Raw genomic sequence first — 20,391 nt, forward strand, 5'->3', positions numbered from 1 at the left:
CTTAGTTCCAGAGAGGCCTTCTAGTCTTGTAGGAGACCGTGTAGGTGGAACACTGAGTCCTTTGGTTGAGGGTTAACAAAGCCCTGATAATCTAGACATCTTCTCTACCCTCTTTTTGTATTTCTCTACCTTCACTCTTTCCACCTTTTTGTAAATAAAGCTACTAAAATCATTTTGGCTTTGAGCTATGATATTTTAAATTGGCGACCATAATATTAATTTAGAATTCTCATATATTTAGTCAAACCATAAATTTAATTCCTTACACATTTATGGGACATAGCTGCTGGGTCAAGGAGTTGTCCCAGTGCTTCTCCTCTGCCCAGAGGACCACAGTTTTTTGTTTTTTTTTTAAACCCTTAACTTCTGTGTATTGACTTATAGGTGGAAGATTGGTAAGGTTAGGCAATGGGGGTCAAGTGACTTGCCCAGGGTCACACAGCTGGGAAGTGTAGGACCACAGTTTTTACCAATTCTTCCTCCTCACTTGAAAGCATTTGGGGAAGAGACCTAGAGATAGCCCTCTAGACAACAAAAATATTTTAATCAGCAGGTGACCATTAATAGTGTGAAATGACTGAAAAAGTAATGCATATGATTATAATGGAATGTAATTGGATGTAATGGAATATTATTAAGGCAACTATCAAGAATTCAGAGAAAAATAGGAAGATTTGTATGAACTCATATGGAGTGAAGAAAATAGAACCAGGAGTCAATATAGACAATGACATAAAAGAAAACAATTTGTAAGACTCAAGGATTCTGATCAATACAGTGACTGATCATCACTTCAGAAGATTAATAATAAAGCATGCCTCCCATTTCATGACTGAGAGATAAAGGAAAGAATGAGACATATTTTCTTAGTTGTAAATTTATTCTTCTTGACCACTGATTTGTACAAGGTTGTATGTAGTGGTGGAGAGTAATAGTGTTAGTGAGGCAAAAAAGAAGAAAAAGGAGGAGGAGGAGGAGAAGAAAAAGAAGAAAGAAAAGCACATTACTGAAATATTAAAGAATACAAAGAGGCTCTGAAAGGGACATAGAGAAACAAAACAGTACTATCATGTTAAATTTAACATACATAACCACAGCAAAGTATTGGAAGGGAAAATGAGTCTGCCACATGTTGGGTATAAAATTCAACTAAATTAGATTATCCTAAAGGCATTTATAGGAAAAACTGGAAGGAAGACAACAACTAGACAAAAATGGAACAGACCCAGAAGAGAGTAGATTAGCTTTTCTATTGCAACTTTTTTCATTACTGTCAACAATGGAATCAACACATTTAGACTCTAATTGAAGCCCTGTTATGCTATATAAAGCTTGCCTCTAACCTCTTATTGATGGATTATGGGTGAACAAGGAGATTCATGTTTGCAGACATGATGATTATGACACATTTATTCTGCTCCACTATAATTTTATTAGGAGGCAGAGTTTTTATTGGGGGTGGCAGTGATTGGAGGGAGGTGAGTAGAGGAAAAGCAATAGTAAATAAAGGGGAAAATTTGAAAAGGAGAAATAAAAGAATCAATGAAATATTTTTTTAAATCTTTTTATGTTACAGACTGCCTTGGGAGTTAGTGAAATCATTAGGCTCCTTTTCAGAATAATGTTTTTAAATGCCTGAAATAGGATTACAAAGGGAATTAGATGCAATTTAATTATATTGAAATACAATTTATCTAAATATTTTAAAAAGTTCAGCTTTAAGATACCATAAAACTCTAAATCTATGATCCAATGAGCTACAATAGAGAAATAAGAAACCTTTCCCATAACATCAAAGGCAAAGAAGAATATCTATTACTCCCTCTATTAATTGAAAGAATGTTAGAAATCCTAACTATAGCCATAAGACAATACAGAGAAATTGAGGGAATAAGAATAGGCAAAGAATAAACCAAATTATGGCTTTTTGCAGATGGTATGATATTTTACTTAGAGAGTCAAAAAAATTTATCTGGGAGTTCACCTACCAAAATACAACCAGGAAGTATGTGAATCTGACTATAAAATACTTTATAGAAGCAAAAATGTCTAGATATTTGGAAATATTTTAACTGCTCATGGTATGGCCTTGTCAATCTAATAAAAATTGTAACAAAATAATTTATAGATTCGGTCCCATACCAATCAAACTTCCAACGCTTATTTTATTAAACTGGAAAAAAACCCAAGTCTTATGGAGGAATAAAAAGTCAATAATTATCAGGAAATTATAAGAAATTGCGAGAGAAGGTTATTAACAATACCAGATCTCAAAATATACTACAAAACATAATGCGTCAAACTTTTTCACATGGACTAAAAAGTAGAAAAGTTAATCAGTAGTGCAGATTGGGTTTATATTATAATAATATTATTATATAAATCTAGAAGCAAATGCACATAGTACCACAGTGTCCATTAAGGCCAAGGATTCCAACTTCTGGGATGAGGATAGAATTTAAACAAACATATCACACCATATACTACAATAAACTTTAAATGAAGATATAAAATTTGTATATAAACAAATTAGAGGCTGTAGGGCTATAGTCCAGAATGCAGTTTGCATACCCTGGAATAGATGGAAACTTTCTTCTCAGCATCCCCAAACCATGTTCTTAAGATCCAGATAGATATTTTCTAGGAGAAAGGTTAGTATCTGGGCCCACAATGTCATGGGCAGAGCTGAGCAGAGAGGGAACTGCTAAGATGACATCAAAGACAGTGGACATTCTCTGTAACACAAAATGCCATTCATTGACACTGTATTTCCCTTCTGGCATCTTATTGCTTCTACCATTTTCTAATTGTGGCTTTGGACTTGCCATCATGAACTGTGTTTGGCAACTTTCTGTTTAGACTTCTGATCCTCCTTAAACTCATAGCTTTGACCTCAGCACATTTTGTTCGATCTTTATAAACATTCCTCTTTTCCTTCACTTACGTTTCATACCCTTGGCCTGTTAATTGCTCCAAAGTCTTAGCATGCCCTTTGCACCCACTGCCTTATCCCAGGGAAGAAGGAGAAGGGGTTCCAGCAGAATCCCTTCTTTTTTATTTTTTATTTATTTAAGTTTTGGAGCTTTCCTACCTTGACCATGGCAAGTTCCACTATTTAAAAACTTTGTTTGCGGATTAATGCATTCATAGCTCTTTAGTTGACAATAATTATTATAGGTTCTTCCAGTAGTTGAACATACGGACCCAACAAGCTTTGGACATTGGTAAGGAAGTTTGCAAATACAGCTTCCATCAATACATTTTTCCCATGGTTGGCAGAAGACTTTCTCACAGGAATGATGTGTATATTTTTCCCTTAAGCATTTTTCATCTAGAAGAACCTCTTGAGCTTGCTGTGGATTCTATAAAACACAAATAGGCATTAGGTTGATGTCAGAAAGCAGGAAAGGGAAAGAAGCCCTTTGGTACAGATGAAATCCATGATTTTAAAACCAACATAAAATTATTTTAATTGAAATATAGAGATCCTGCTATTCTCAGGACCCATAAGGCAATAGACACTTTTTAAACAATTTAAAATAACCAATTTAACACACTTTATAATATTTTGAATTCATAATTTCAAGTAATTTCAAATTCAAATATAAAATTCTAGGTTCATTTATGATCTCAATGATCCTGTGGTGAAATGAAAAAAAAAAAAGCTGGCTTTCTTTCAAGGAGATCTGGATTCAAGTCCTGCCTCTGACATATTTTGGTTATATGGTCCAAGGAATGTCATATAGCCTCTCAGTGACCCAGGCAATTCTCTAAGACTATTCATTTTAGTTAATCCACAATCTTGCTACACTGAGAGTTTACTACATTTAGAACATCATAGATCTGGACATCCTCTCCCTCTGCCCCTCCAATCCCACGAAAGAAAGAAAATGTTTGCCCTTTCTGGTACACAATAGTTTTCCCTGGAAAAGAATGTTGTTTCCTAGAACTTAAGCGAGGTCCCTTTGGCTCAAAATCTAGGAACCTGACATTAAGGAATAAATAAACTGCTAGACTTTTTTAAAATTTGAAGATGTATTTACAGGAAAGCAGAATAATTTAATTAAAGTTTTTTCTTTTTTTAGCTTGTTCTTATTTTTTTATTTATTTTTAAAATTACAGTTGACAAACATTTATTATATAGGCTTGCTCTCACCTTTGCTAAGGGCTGTCATAAAAGGCAAAATGTTTTTTTGTCCTCAGGAGCTCATGTTCTAGAGGCTAGAATCTCTTTGCAAAAGAGTATTAATACAAGACTCTTCTCAAGTGTTGGAAATTCATTCATCTCATATAATTTCTCATTGAAGGATCAATATTAAACTCTTCCAATGAAAGCCATACTGAAGGAGTTTGGGTGTTGGTAGAAAGTCATATTGTTCCAACACATTTAACTTCTTTTTAAAAAATTAAATTTATGTATTTTTTCCAAAGTTACATGATTCAGTGTTCCCTCCCTGCCCCTCCTGGGGCTGACTTGTATTATTGTAAAGCTTTTTCTATTGCTTAACCTTATTAAATAGTTACTTTTCTGGCTGATCTGTGTTCTGCCCTCATTACATCAGTCATTGAAGCTCTTCCAGGCAAGCTGGCTTATTTGTTTTTATCTTTCTCAACTGAGCATTGGCACTCAAACACTGGTTTCTCCATTCAGGCTGCTTCCCAAAACTGTAACTAGGAATTCTTTTACCTAGGGCAAAAACTTTTAGGAGGGGCATGGAAGTGATAGAGAGGCCAGGGACAGTTTGACCTTGGATAGACTTGTGTCAGGAGTGGGGTGGCTTGTCTCTAAGAGAGTCAGACCTCAAGTGGTTGGTTGGTTGGTGGAGTCTGGACCAAAGGAGAAGGGCGCCATGGTGGCAGGACCTTGGGAGGGAGGAAATGCAACGGAATAGAATATGCTGTACCATTATTCAGCATCTGCTGTGTACCAGGCATTGTGTGGCTGTCTGGAGGTAGAATGATGAAAGTGGAACAGTTCCAACCCTCAAAGAACTTACATTCTACTGAGGAATATAATGACTATAATATACTATATTATTTATGTTATTAATATGATTTTATATTATATATTATAAAGTTATACATTATATTTGATATTTTTATATTATATTATTTATAAAATATATTATGTTATGCTATTTTATATTATATATATCCATTAGGAAATACTATCTATATCTATATCTATATCTATCACCTGTCTTGAAAATACCTTTACAGAGATGGGTGACCCAAGCTATCCTAGACTTCACAAATTGGTGGCCCTTTTGGATTTGAATTTTTGAAACTGAGTTTAGTTTTGGAAGAGAGGAGATGGAAATTAAGTCATTAGCAAAAAGATGATGGGGCATCCATTAGGAACAGAACATTTCCATCCATTACCCGTTAAAGAGGGATCGACTCAATGCTAGGTATCTCAATTAAGTTGGAAGACAATTTCTTTTTCCTTTCGAAGAGTGAGATCAGGAGAGGAAGCTGCCCTCTGTAGCCCAAAGCCTGATAAACAGCTTCTCCCTAGCCAAATGCACTGTCCTGCATTGTCCATTTCCCTTTCATCATTCTCATTTATGGTCCCCTTCTTATGAAAGTAAATCTGATAGCTGCTGAAGGGGAAGCAAAATATCGTAAACTATACCAAATCCCTAGTTCTGTGAGTAATTCTGGCATTTTTGTACCATTTTGGCAAAATAGGCTGGAATCAGATTGTGAATGACTTTAAATGTGCCAACAGGAGGGATGTGTGTTTTGTCCTAGAGCAGGGGTCGGCAACCTTTTTGGCCGTGAGAGCCATAAACGCCACATTTTTTTAAATGTAATTCCGGGAGAGCTGTACAGTGCTCACAGTGCGGCTCCTGTAACAGCGCCTGAAAAAAATGGACTTTGTGGTTCCTGCAGAAAGAGCCATATTTGGTCCTCAAAAGAACCAGATATGGCTCGAGAGCCATACATTGCCGACCCCTGTCCTAGAGGCAGTGACATGGATAGAATTTTGATTAGGGATAAGGATAGAGACTCTAATTTCATTAGTTATAAGGGAAGTCCTGAGGAGAAAATTTACTCTATCAGTGCAAATTGCTTTCTTCTCTGTACTTTAGAAGACAGGTTAAATTATGCCTCCACTATGTATTAGTGGTGGAACTTGAACCTAGTTCTTCTCAGTATTAAGAGCAGGTATCTATTACTGCTTTAGGCATACCAATTTGGAAGTTCTGGGAGTAGGGACCATAGCTTGAACTTTGTGGCTCCTAAAATGTAATACTAAATTAATATTTGAGAATTAAATTAATTAATGAAAAAGTAATAATTGATGATCATGACCTATAAGTTTGCATCAATATAATTTGCCTTAACTCATTTTCTATGTACCAGCTATAAAAATTATAACTGTAATTTATATTTAAATCCCTTAAAATATTTTGATGATCCTTATATTCCCAAAACATTTGATATAAAATTTGATGACTGAAATAAATAATAATGGTAAATTATATTTATGTATCTCAATACAGTTTACAATGTTGTTTATTAAAATACATATTAATGTTTTGGATGATAATAGATGTATAACCCAGATCAAATTACTTGTCAGCTCTTAGAGGGGAGACAGAAGGGAGAGAGGGAGACAGTTTTGATTATATAACTTCAGAAAACTTATGTGGAAATATGTTATTACATGTAATTGGTGAATAAATAAATAAATGACCAAAAAGCACACATTAAGAATCTGCTGCCAGACTTTTAAACTACATACTATTTAAACCAAAGTATTGTTAGTTAAGCATTCTAAAATCCAGACTTGTAGCTAGTATTTAAAGTACTTGATATGTACATCTATTTTAAAGGAAAACATTTACAGAAAGAATAAAGTACTTACATTACCAAAACTGAAGCCAGTACACAAAAGTAAGAGAAGATGAAGAGCCAGTTTCATGTTGTTGATTAGAATGGTCTTTGTGTCCAGGATTCTTTTCCACCTTGAATCTTCTCTTAGTTTTTAATTTTTAACCTCTGGAAAAATATTTAAAAAAGGGAAAATCCTATACAAGAGCTCTGTACTTTTGAACTCTCAAATAGTTTGGGTGCTACTCAATAAGCCTTACGGTAAATGAAACCTCAAAAAAGGCTTCCAAGTAAACAGTAAGGCTGGGAACCAATAAGAACTGTACTTCCGACAAAAGCAGGTGATTTTTTTTCCCCTACTCTTTTAGAAAGTAATATTTCAGCAACCAATGAAGGCAGAGTTGAAATTAAGCCAGATTTTTTTTTTTTTTTGCATTTGCCTGGATTCATTTCCTGCTTTTATGCTTATCTTTTAGTGGATTGCCTGATAATGTGAAGTTAACAATTCTTTTCATGAGCATAAAGACCTAGAGAAGCAAGTTGAGAAAAGTAGGCTTATCATATTAAAGAATATACCAAATAAGATCCTAGTAAAAATTCTACCATTGGTCCCATTCTTTAAGTCTTGGTAGGATTTGCCAGAATTTGCTTTCTATTCATAAAAAAATTGTATATATGTATATATGTATATATGTATATATGTATATNGTTCTGCCCTCATTACATCAGTCATTGAAGCTCTTCCAGGCAAGCTGGCTTATTTGTTTTTATCTTTCTCAACTGAGCATTGGCACTCAAACACTGGTTTCTCCATTCAGGCTGCTTCCCAAAACTGTAACTAGGAATTCTTTTACCTAGGGCAAAAACTTTTAGGAGGGGCATGGAAGTGATAGAGAGGCCAGGGACAGTTTGACCTTGGATAGACTTGTGTCAGGAGTGGGGTGGCTTGTCTCTAAGAGAGTCAGACCTCAAGTGGTTGGTTGGTTGGTGGAGTCTGGACCAAAGGAGAAGGGCGCCATGGTGGCAGGACCTTGGGAGGGAGGAAATGCAACGGAATAGAATATGCTGTACCATTATTCAGCATCTGCTGTGTACCAGGCATTGTGTGGCTGTCTGGAGGTAGAATGATGAAAGTGGAACAGTTCCAACCCTCAAAGAACTTACATTCTACTGAGGAATATAATGACTATAATATACTATATTATTTATGTTATTAATATGATTTTATATTATATATTATAAAGTTATACATTATATTTGATATTTTTATATTATATTATTTATAAAATATATTATGTTATGCTATTTTATATTATATATATCCATTAGGAAATACTATCTATATCTATATCTATATCTATATCTATCACCTGTCTTGAAAATACCTTTACAGAGATGGGTGACCCAAGCTATCCTAGACTTCACAAATTGGTGGCCCTTTTGGATTTGAATTTTTGAAACTGAGTTTAGTTTTGGAAGAGAGGAGATGGAAATTAAGTCATTAGCAAAAAGATGATGGGGCATCCATTAGGAACAGAACATTTCCATCCATTACCCGTTAAAGAGGGATCGACTCAATGCTAGGTATCTCAATTAAGTTGGAAGACAATTTCTTTTTCCTTTCGAAGAGTGAGATCAGGAGAGGAAGCTGCCCTCTGTAGCCCAAAGCCTGATAAACAGCTTCTCCCTAGCCAAATGCACTGTCCTGCATTGTCCATTTCCCTTTCATCATTCTCATTTATGGTCCCCTTCTTATGAAAGTAAATCTGATAGCTGCTGAAGGGGAAGCAAAATATCGTAAACTATACCAAATCCCTAGTTCTGTGAGTAATTCTGGCATTTTTGTACCATTTTGGCAAAATAGGCTGGAATCAGATTGTGAATGACTTTAAATGTGCCAACAGGAGGGATGTGTGTTTTGTCCTAGAGCAGGGGTCGGCAACCTTTTTGGCCGTGAGAGCCATAAACGCCACATTTTTTTAAATGTAATTCCGGGAGAGCTGTACAGTGCTCACAGTGCGGCTCCTGTAACAGCGCCTGAAAAAAATGGACTTTGTGGTTCCTGCAGAAAGAGCCATATTTGGTCCTCAAAAGAACCAGATATGGCTCGAGAGCCATACATTGCCGACCCCTGTCCTAGAGGCAGTGACATGGATAGAATTTTGATTAGGGATAAGGATAGAGACTCTAATTTCATTAGTTATAAGGGAAGTCCTGAGGAGAAAATTTACTCTATCAGTGCAAATTGCTTTCTTCTCTGTACTTTAGAAGACAGGTTAAATTATGCCTCCACTATGTATTAGTGGTGGAACTTGAACCTAGTTCTTCTCAGTATTAAGAGCAGGTATCTATTACTGCTTTAGGCATACCAATTTGGAAGTTCTGGGAGTAGGGACCATAGCTTGAACTTTGTGGCTCCTAAAATGTAATACTAAATTAATATTTGAGAATTAAATTAATTAATGAAAAAGTAATAATTGATGATCATGACCTATAAGTTTGCATCAATATAATTTGCCTTAACTCATTTTCTATGTACCAGCTATAAAAATTATAACTGTAATTTATATTTAAATCCCTTAAAATATTTTGATGATCCTTATATTCCCAAAACATTTGATATAAAATTTGATGACTGAAATAAATAATAATGGTAAATTATATTTATGTATCTCAATACAGTTTACAATGTTGTTTATTAAAATACATATTAATGTTTTGGATGATAATAGATGTATAACCCAGATCAAATTACTTGTCAGCTCTTAGAGGGGAGACAGAAGGGAGAGAGGGAGACAGTTTTGATTATATAACTTCAGAAAACTTATGTGGAAATATGTTATTACATGTAATTGGTGAATAAATAAATAAATGACCAAAAAGCACACATTAAGAATCTGCTGCCAGACTTTTAAACTACATACTATTTAAACCAAAGTATTGTTAGTTAAGCATTCTAAAATCCAGACTTGTAGCTAGTATTTAAAGTACTTGATATGTACATCTATTTTAAAGGAAAACATTTACAGAAAGAATAAAGTACTTACATTACCAAAACTGAAGCCAGTACACAAAAGTAAGAGAAGATGAAGAGCCAGTTTCATGTTGTTGATTAGAATGGTCTTTGTGTCCAGGATTCTTTTCCACCTTGAATCTTCTCTTAGTTTTTAATTTTTAACCTCTGGAAAAATATTTAAAAAAGGGAAAATCCTATACAAGAGCTCTGTACTTTTGAACTCTCAAATAGTTTGGGTGCTACTCAATAAGCCTTACGGTAAATGAAACCTCAAAAAAGGCTTCCAAGTAAACAGTAAGGCTGGGAACCAATAAGAACTGTACTTCCGACAAAAGCAGGTGATTTTTTTTCCCCTACTCTTTTAGAAAGTAATATTTCAGCAACCAATGAAGGCAGAGTTGAAATTAAGCCAGATTTTTTTTTTTTGCATTTGCCTGGATTCATTTCCTGCTTTTATGCTTATCTTTTAGTGGATTGCCTGATAATGTGAAGTTAACAATTCTTTTCATGAGCATAAAGACCTAGAGAAGCAAGTTGAGAAAAGTAGGCTTATCATATTAAAGAATATACCAAATAAGATCCTAGTAAAAATTCTACCATTGGTCCCATTCTTTAAGTCTTGGTAGGATTTGCCAGAATTTGCTTTCTATTCATAAAAAAATTGTATATATGTATATATGTATATATGTATATATATATATATATATATATATATATATAAAGCCCCTATCTTCTGCCTTAGAATCAATATTAAGTGTTGGTTCTAAGACAGGAGAGTGTAAGGGTTTGGCAATTGGGGTTAAGTGACTTGCCCAGGATCACCCAGCTAGGAAGTGTCCACTGAGCCACCTAGCTACCCGCTAGAGGCATATCTTTTGAGGAAGTAGGGTTATCTCTGCTCTGCCACCAGCAACCCAGTAGGTATCTTACATCAATGGAGTTTTGATAGTTCCAAGTGCTTTATAGATATTCTCTTATTGTTGTGATTCATTATAGCAACCTAGATCAGTGATGGGCAATCTATAGCCTGCGGGCCAGTTGCAGCACCCTGAAATGTTCTATCCACCCCAGGACATTATTCCTAATGTGATGAATACAATGAGTAGGATACAGTACAGTGAAACTTCGAAAGAGTTGTCTTAGAAACAGACTGACAGATGAGCATTTCCTTTCCTTTGGCCCCCTCTTTAAAAAGTTTGCCTATCACTGCCCTAGATGGAAGTTGCATGGAAAGAGATCTCCTGACCAATATGATGAACTTCCTGACAATAAGAACTGTCCAAAATGGAATGGCATATCCTATAACATAGTGATTTTGACAACACTTTGGGTATTCAAGCAAAGCATGTAGTAGACAGGTTCCATCCTTCATGAAAGAAGTCTCTTACAACTTAAAAATTCTGGGATATTAGTCAGAAGGAACCAGAATTCAAGTCTCTTAACTGCTAAACTTGAGAATGAAGATGAATAAAGGTGGAGCTGGGAGATTTCTGAAAAATCTATCATTGCTTTAATTTTAAAAATAATTTTGTAATAATATATAAAAGTTGTATACTTTTATTATATACATAGACACAAATGTATATCCATATCTATACCATCTATTTCTAAATCATCTATCTCATCTGTCTCTTAATCATTTATCATTTACCTTTATCATCTTTCCGTCTGCCTCGCTCTATCATCTCTCTATTCATTTCTCTACCCCTCTTTGTCTCTTTTGTCTATCTTCTTCTATCTTTTTTATCATCTATCTGTCTATCTACCTATCTCTATCTTTACCTCTATCTACATCTATTTTTCTATCTCATGTATCTATCATCTTTATCTTTTTATTCTTCTATCTAGCACCTACCTATCTATCACTAACTTTTAATGCATGGACCAAAAGAAAAAAGGCATAGACACAATATTAACTTAATCATTGGAAGATTTTTAAATTATAATTTTCTATTATGGTAGCTTGGTATAGTACTGGTATTCACTATAAGTTGGACTCAAATATCTCCTGTTTCGTTCTTCTGCTTCCTGAGTGTTCTCTGTCTTTTTTTTTTTCAGACTAGTGAATATGTATTCCACATAATTTCAAAAGCCAAGGCATTTGGCTTTTGACTTTCCCTTCTTTCTTCTATTTTCTTCTCCCAGTTAAGGGCATTATTTATTCCACTGACACCCTTTTTTCCCACTTATCAGGCTTTCACCCTAATTCAGAATTGTTCTTTCTCTTATTCAAACTAAAGTATTATTCTCCTGATTTGCCTTCCTCTTTTTTCTCCACTCTCCAATTCATCTTTCACAACATTGCTAGAGTAAGCCTCCTGATACACAAGTTTGACCATATTATATCTATGGTGACCCCTAGTGGTTTCTATATTGTTGTTGTTCAGTTGTTCCAGTCGTGTCTGACTTTTCATGACCCCATTTGGGGTTTTCTTGGCAAAGATCCTAGAGTGGTTTGTCATTTTCTTCTCCAGCTCATTTTATAGAGGATAAGAGGCAAACAGATTTAAGTGACTTGTTCAAGGACAGACAGCTAGTAAGTGTTTAAGGCTGGATTTGAACCTGGATCTTCCTGATCCCAGGCACTGCACCACCTCATTGTTCTGTTTATTTATTTATCCATCCATCCATCTATTGATTTATTTGTTTGTTTATTTGTTTATTTATTTATTTAATCCAGTCATGTGCATAGGATGGAAGAGGGCAGTGATACATATGGGACCCCCATGCTCTGAAGTCTTATGTTTTTAATCATTTGGCACTAATTTGGCATAAATTGCAACATCTGTATTGCTAAGCAATTAACTGCTGTTTATTATTAATCAGTTATAATAGTCTTGCATGGTTCTATATTTATATCAGTCATGTACTGTTATGCATTACTAATTGCTTGTACCATTCCATTCTGTATTTGTATTAGTTACACTGGTCTTATACTGTATTGTACCCTCCCTAAGTTTCTCATGGAGATAAGGGCATTCCAGGGAGATAGTGAAGCTTTTCCTCCACGGGGGTGTTCTGCTTAGAATGCCCTGAAGCACCAAGGGGTGAACTATTCAATAAATATGCAATCCCTGATCCACCATTTGAGCCTAGCATTGGATCAGCCACTGGGTTCAGTGGAGGTGAAATGCAAAGTGGCTAATTACAGATGGTACCAGTAGTGGTAATTTATTGCAATTCTGTTATAGCAGTGATTCCCATACTTTTTTTTTGCTTACCGCCCCCTTTCCAGAAAAAATATTACTTAGTCCCCTGGAAATTAATTTTTAAAAAAATTTAATAGCAATTAATAGGAAAGATAAACGCACCTGTGGCCATCACCACTTTCCTGGATCGTTGCAGCACCCACCAGGGGGCAGTAGTGCCCACTTTGGGAATCACTGTGTTATAGTCATTCCATGATTCTTTATTGTTTAGTGTTCCCTTTTTGGTGTGGGAGTAAACTGCTCAATTCATGCTTGTACATTAGGTTCAACCTTAATGGGGAAACTCTAAACATTGAACCCATTTTTGTTTCTTTTATTAGTAACTGGATGTAGCAATTTCCAATAGAAATCTTGGAGATTGTGGTGATGGAATGGAGCACTAAGGAGCCTAATTTCTTTATTGAGAAAGCAAGAAAACTCAGAGCAATGAGTGCAGGACAAACTTTGATGACAAGTAAAGGATAGGACTAGGCATAAATGATCAACCCTTTGGTTAAATATGTGCTAAACACTCTTTCTGAAGAATCTTCACTGGCTCTCCACTCTTTATCAAATATAATGTAAGCTCCTTATCGTGGTATTCATGGTCTTTCACAACTTGGCATCAACCTATTTGTCCAGGCTCATCCTACTTTGGAGTCACACGCTTGGGGTCACAAGGAAATCTTCATTCAAGTACTATCATAGACATTAACAAGTACCCAACTGTAGTTAAGTCATTTAGCCTATCTGAATTTCCTCATTTATGAAATGGCTGTCATCATCCTTGCATTCCCTACCTCACAAGGTCATGGTAAGGAAAGTACTTGTGAATCTCAAAGTGCTCCATGTTATAAAGAAAGGGTGACCTCCTGGGGATATAGATATAGGTGAGGTGGAGCTGTAGCTTTGTATTCTCCCCAGGTGCTGGTGATGGGGGAACACCAACCCCAATCACCCTTGCTAGATGTTATAATTCTCCTTCTAGATAACAGTTGCCCAGGAAGGACTCTGAATTGTTAAGTGGATGGGTAACCCTTTCAGGTCCCACCTGGGGTTGGATCAATTATTAATATTGGACTCTGATTAGCCTTGGATCACGTTGTTCATCTAACTGTTTGCTCCCTCCCCAAGGGTCGTGATATAATGACCACTCAGGAAGGTATTTATTAAATACTTTACCTATGATCTTAATTAGGAAAGGATAATCAGGATACAGATTGGGGATTGGAGACCCTGTCAATCTAATATCTATAATCTATAATCACTCAGGACTGGAGGCTATTAATTCAGTAAACCTGGAGCTATTGTTCTTCACAATCCCTCTGGTTCAGCTTGGCCACTGCCAAACCAGAGAGAGTAGTCTGCTCTTGCTGAAGCAGTGATGGTGATTTCCTCTCAGCTTTCTTATTATCAGTTAGGTGATATATTTGCCTTCACAGCCTTCAGGAAATATTCAAATCCTACCACCCTCTTCTTCTTCAGTCCTCCCTTCCTCCCTTTCACCACCCAGGGACCCAGAGACCTAAAGAGCTATGATGATTCAGACCTAAAGATCTACGGAGATTCAGAGAGAGAACCAATGACCAGCGGTCAAAGACCCAAAGATCAATGGTCCAAGATCCCTCCCAGATGGCTGTTAGGGGTATTTATACTCTCAGGCCAATGACTTTTGCCCCTGGCTCCCAGCATCTGGGAACATTCCAATGTCTCCAACTGTCTCCCCTGTCAATCAAGGTGAGACCAACATTTCCCAAGGTTTGAATATAATATCCATCAGTGAGAAGGTTTGTGTTTATTTCCCTTCATGTAGTCTATCGTCTGGCCAAACAAAATCATTCACATTATCTAGCTTTGTCTTGCTGTTTCTCACCTCCATTATTCCATTCCAAGTGATACCTTTCTGTTATAAGAAAATCTCTTTCTTTTCAAGGTCTTGGAATTCTCAGAGCACTCTATGTTGACTTATATTTTATGTTGTAGTAGTGTGCTTTTCTAAAACAGACTAGATTATAAGATCCAGGAAGCCAGGGATAGTCTTCTATCTTTGCATCTCTAATGCCAAGACCAGTGTAGATGGCACCTTGTGGTTTACAGTTGATCAGCAATAGGAAGGTCACTTGTAGGAGGGGGAAAAGTACCTCAATTCTAAGAACACAGTTACCCTGCCAGAGGATGAACATTCTCCCTAGTCTTCCTATTGGTTGGTGCAGGGGTAGTATAAGACGAGGCTGGCATGTGTTACCTATGCATGGCTGATATCTGACAGTGTCCCAGAGGACTGGGCAGTTAATATTTTCATCTACACCCACAATTCTAGGCATTGGCCCTGGTCTAGCCTGGAGAGGCCAGGACTGGATCATCAAATGCTTTCACCTTTGTAGTGACTATCAGTGAAGGAATTTTACCAATACTTCTCTCTTCTTCCTTTTTTAAGCCTCTCTACCCCAATCTGCTGCTCTTGGGACATGCCAACTCACATGAGAGGTACTGACTCTTTGCTGACCAAAACAAGTGGTCTGACACCTTTAGGAGAACTGTAGAGGTTGGAGGGGCAGTATGTGTGAAGGGAGGGCACAAGGATTAGCTAGAAGGTACTCCAAAAAGTACTTGAGACCCAGGATTGTTGGAGAATCCTTGGCAGGGATGTAAGAACAGAGAGTGTGAACTACCAACTTGTAGGGTGGTTCTTGTAGGTCTTCCAGTGAAGGCTGGATGACTACTAGCCAGAGATATTGTGAAAGCCACTCGTAAAAAATGACTTGTACTATCTCTTCCAAAGTGGAAATCTTTTAATTCTAGAGGTATCAAACTGGAGAGGTGGAGGTCCATATTCCCAGCCCTTATCTAGCTATGTTCAATTAATCATGGACAAGGCACTTAGCTTCTTGGTTCTGTTTCTTTGTAAAATGAGTAGCTGGACTATTTAGTCAATGCCAAGTTTCTCTTTTCCCACACTACTAATAATAAATTGTAGTAGTATCATTTAAAAAACTTATTCTACATATTCTATTTGTACCAGTTATATTCCCATTTAGAATGGAAGCTTCTTGAGAACAGGGGTGGTTTTGTCTTTGTGTCCCTTTGTATGAAACAGTAGGTACTTAGTAAATGCATATTGGTTGCATTAAACTTTTAATAAGTGGAATTTAGGGAGTGTAAGAGACAATGTAACTAAGCAATTTCAGTTTATATTCACTATTTTATGCCTCTGTATAACTGTATATTCTCTACATGTAATCCCATTAATCAGTATTTTAGTGGTAAATTATAAGGAATTATCCCAATTGATCGAATAACTGTGTATGAGAATTAGTAATCAACAATCATTGTGGGTAAAATCCTCTGAAATGCCTTAGTACGATATTCTTGCCAAGGGGAGTTGTGCTTATGCATCCAGCATCCTGGAATGTGTCCAGACATTATATCTCAGTTGGCTTTGAAGTCAACTTGGAATGTGCCCAGACATTGTCAGTCTGACTGATGGAGGTTCAACCAAGAGACAAATGAAACCAGAGTAGGGCGATGCAGCAACGTTTATTTGAAGCAGCAAAAGGGTGCCCAATGCCAAGAGCAAAGGGTCCCTTCTGGGTCGGGGGATACATAGGGTTTTGTAAATTTGGAGAAGGATAGGGGTGCAGGGGATAAGGCAATCTTGAATTAATCTCACTGGCTGTTTCGGGGTAGGGGCAGATGGTTTCTTAGCATTGTAAAGCTCGTAGCAAGGTACAGACAGCATACATTCAGTACATATCCATCTTGAACCTGTCGGGTCAAGGTACGAGAAGTTTCAGTGTTCTGTCAGGTGGAACAGGCCCTGCTGTGTTCTTTGTTTCAGTCTCAAAGGGTGTTGGTGGGGGTGCTGTTAGTTTCAGTAGGTGTTGGGGGGAGGGACTTTCTGTCCTGAGGCCTGTCAGACATTATGGTATCTTAGTTGGCTTTGAAGCTATAAGAATGACCTTGGCTTTTGCATATGTGAAATGGAGCATTACTTCATAGAATATACCTTATTAAAAAAAGAGAGAGACCTTTTCTGGTTACTCCTTCTGAGAAGAGATATTCAGAAGATCACTCCTCTTTAAAAAATTTTTTTTATTTAGAATATTTTTTCATGGTTACATGATTTATGACCCCCCCCCCCCCCCACTGCCTTTCCCTATCCCCTCCTGGAGCTGACAAGCAGTTCTACTGGGTTATACATGTATCATTGTTCAAAACCTGTTTCAATGTTATTCATATTTGCAGTAGTCACTCCTCTTTTTAAATAGGGGGTCTATGTAATCTGACCCTATATATACTAGTTGACCCATAAGATCTTTGGTCAATCTGGAATGGGCCTTGATTGTGACATTTTGTAATTTACATCTTTCCATAATAAACATCAATTTGTGGATGATCAATTTGAAAATTGTTGTTTTCCAGTATTTATTTTTTGTTTTTATAGGAGTTTCCAAGAATAAGATGTTTCAGTGATTTCTTCCAATTTTCTGACAGTAGTAAGCCTTAAACGCCCCAAGTGAATCTTAGCCTTTTTAGCTGCGAGATACAATAGAATAAGATAAAATGTAAGAGACAAATCTAAAATCTTATGCTTTTAATTAACTACATAGGCCCATAATTCATAGAAAGCCACCTTTGTGACAAATATCTGGGGAAGCTAGTGAACTACAAGGATGGATATATGGCTAGACATTTTTGTAACAAACATTAGGGTAAGTTAATGAACTATGCAAGCCAAAAGTAAGTGGTTAGGGGGCAGCTGGGTGGCTCAGTGGATTGAAAGCCAGGCCCAGAGATGGGAGGTCCTGGGATCAAGTCTGATTTCAGATACTTCCTAGCTGTGAGACCCTGGGAAAGTCACTTAACCTCCATTGCCTAGACCTCCCCATTCTTCTGACTTAGAACTAATACACAGTCCTGATTCTAAGGAAGGCAAGGGTTTAAAAAACAAAACAAAACACCAAACCAAACCGCTAGACACCATCTTGACAGAGATCAAGGGATGTTAATAAACTGCAAGTTATCAAGGTTCTATCCAGCTCCAAAATTTTAAGGCTCTAAGATTTTAGAAGAGGCATCAAGGTATCTGGAAGAGGTACATCAGCTCTACATCCTGAAATTCGAACTTCATTTGTCTCTATTAAAAGTTATGGTAGCCACACAAAAACTTTTTAAATAGAGGTACAAGGTATAAAATGAAGTGAGATGTATTATTAGGTCAAGTGGAAAATTAGAAAGATGGTTTATAAACAAGTGTGATTTTAACTTAGGTAATTTCTATTATTAGCACTATTTTTAGACTTCAGAAAAATGAGATAGGATACCCAGTTTCTTGTTTCACATAAAGTAGTTTTCAAGGCATATGAGGGTGGACACCTTAATGGCTCTTGTAAGGTGTTGGGATTTATGATTTTTGTTTGGACAACGTTCTTCAGTCAATAAACCAACATCGAGCTTTGGAAAAAAACAAACAAAAACCCCTACCCCATTCCAAGATCTCACAATGGGAAGAGCTCAGAGTCTCTAGGTGGGAGAAAAGGGTATAATTCTGGCTTACTGTGATCAGAAAATTGGGGAAAATCACTGCCATCTTTCTATGTTCTAATCCCCCTTTTCCCATTTCAATAAAGCTAAAAGCTAAGGTTGCAGTTAAGTGGGCCAGTGGATAAGGGCAGGCCTGGAGATGGGAGGTCCTGGGTTCTGATATGGCACCTGCCTAGCTACATGACCCTGGGCAAATCACTTAACTCCCATTGCTTAGCCCGTACTGCTCTTCTGACTTGTAACCTATAATGCAGTGATTTTTAAGATGGAAGGCAAGGACTTAATAAGAAAATATCCAACCTTTATATACCAGGTGATAGGGACTGTGCTGAGAACTTTACAAATATCTAATTTTATCTTCCCAACATCCCGAGGGTGGAGTGGGGTAGGTGTTAGTATTTTCTCCATTTTACAGGTGAGGAAATTTGACACGTACGGGGCCTGAGTGACTTGCCTAGGATCACACAGCTGATCCTGTATTCACGTCTGAACTTGTATTTGAACTTGGGCCTTCCTGACGTCAAACAACTTGCTAAGCTTCTACCCCGAGCTGCAGGCGGGCGCTACTCCCAGAAACCCTAGCAAAAGCGGAAGCGTCTATACTGGCATGGTGCCCCACTTTTGTTCAGCCATAGCAGCCGCCTAGCAGGGGGAGGAAGCCCAGGGTGGTCCCTAAAACCCAGAAGCGGGGTGGGAAGAGCCAAGAAACAGAGAAAGCAGCAAAAGGGAAGGAACTGGCTCCACCCACTCTGGTGGACTTAACACAGCCCAGTTCAGCCCCGCCCTCGGCGCTTATTTCCGGCGTCTGCCGTGCAGCACTTCCAACTTCCCTGTCGCAAAACGATCGCGCGCCCTGGATGTCGGTCGGGCTCCTTCCGGTTACGTAACCTGGGCTCTAGAAGCAAACGTGTTTACCTTCTGCCGGTGCCCTCCCCATTATTTCCGGGTCTCCTGACTCTTATTCAGTAATTCAGTTTCCCAAACTTTGGTCCCTTCAACCACTCTCGGTCCCTTGTTTTCGACTCGGTGGCGGTTGGGGGAGGAAGAGAAGGGAAATCATAGGGTTGCCCCGCGTCGCCGAAGAGGAAGGCGGGGCGCCAGTGAGCGAATTCGGGGCGGGTGTGTGGGACGAAGAAGCGAGTATCTCGAGTCTCCGCGCACGCGCAGCTCGAAGGCGCCTGCGGAGTCTAGAACACGAGGCGCCGGTGGGTGAAGCGTGAGGGAGCGCCAGGAGCTGGGGATTCCGGACGCATGTGGGGGACCGAGCAGAGGTGAGGGAGAGGAGTGGAGAGCGGGGCGGGGAAGGCGTCCCGCTCCTTCCTCTCTTAGCCCGGGGTAAGCGTTCCTCACTTCCCCGAGCTTCCCAACTTTGCTAAGCCCCGGTCGTGCCGACTCTTATTCCCTCCTCAGGTAGGAGGCGAGCATGTCCTTTCGAGGCGGAGGAGGCCGCGGAGGAGGCCGCGGGGGGGGCGGTTTCGGCCGCGGCGGCTTTGGCCGGGGCGGCGGTGGCGGCGGCGGCGGCAACAACAACTATAGAGGAGGAGGAGGGCGAGGCGGGGACCGCGGCGGCGGCCGAGGAGGACGAGGCGGGGACCGCGGCGGCTTCGGCCGGGGAGGCTTCGGTCGAGGAGGGGGCGGCCGAGGAGGCTTTCAGAAGGGAGGCTACAACGAGGGACCCCCAGAGAACGTGGTCGGTAGGTCACGCCCACGCGCATTCGGGTGTGGGGGCGCGTTCTCGCGATGCCCACGTGCTGGGCTGTCCTAGGGATGGCGGCTCTGGGAGAGACTCCGAACCCCCCCCCC

General features: G+C 38.5%; 2 protein-coding genes across 2 annotated transcripts in view; one reads left to right on the top strand and one right to left on the bottom strand.

Annotated features, from left to right (window-relative positions):
* Window positions 1-6,998, bottom strand: part of CFI (complement factor I) — a 39,585-nt gene extending 32,587 nt beyond the window's left edge. The window contains exons 1-2 of the mRNA XM_044680209.1: window positions 6,875-6,998; window positions 3,092-3,362 (exon numbers count right to left, since the gene is read on the bottom strand). Of these exons, the coding sequence (XP_044536144.1) occupies window positions 3,092-3,362; window positions 6,875-6,931 (328 nt within the window). The 5' untranslated portion in view covers window positions 6,932-6,998. The remainder of the gene's footprint in view (window positions 1-3,091; window positions 3,363-6,874) is intronic.
* A 12,975-nt stretch (window positions 6,999-19,973) lies between these two features.
* The window catches only part of GAR1 (GAR1 ribonucleoprotein), a 12,453-nt gene continuing 12,035 nt past the window's right edge, over window positions 19,974-20,391 (top strand). Inside the window, exon 1 of the mRNA XM_044681642.1 lies at window positions 19,974-20,282. Within this exon, the coding sequence (XP_044537577.1) occupies window positions 20,012-20,282 (271 nt within the window). The 5' untranslated portion in view covers window positions 19,974-20,011. The remainder of the gene's footprint in view (window positions 20,283-20,391) is intronic.

Source organism: Gracilinanus agilis, chromosome 6, assembly GCF_016433145.1.
Source record: "Gracilinanus agilis isolate LMUSP501 chromosome 6, AgileGrace, whole genome shotgun sequence".
NCBI lineage: Eukaryota > Metazoa > Chordata > Mammalia > Didelphimorphia > Didelphidae > Gracilinanus > Gracilinanus agilis.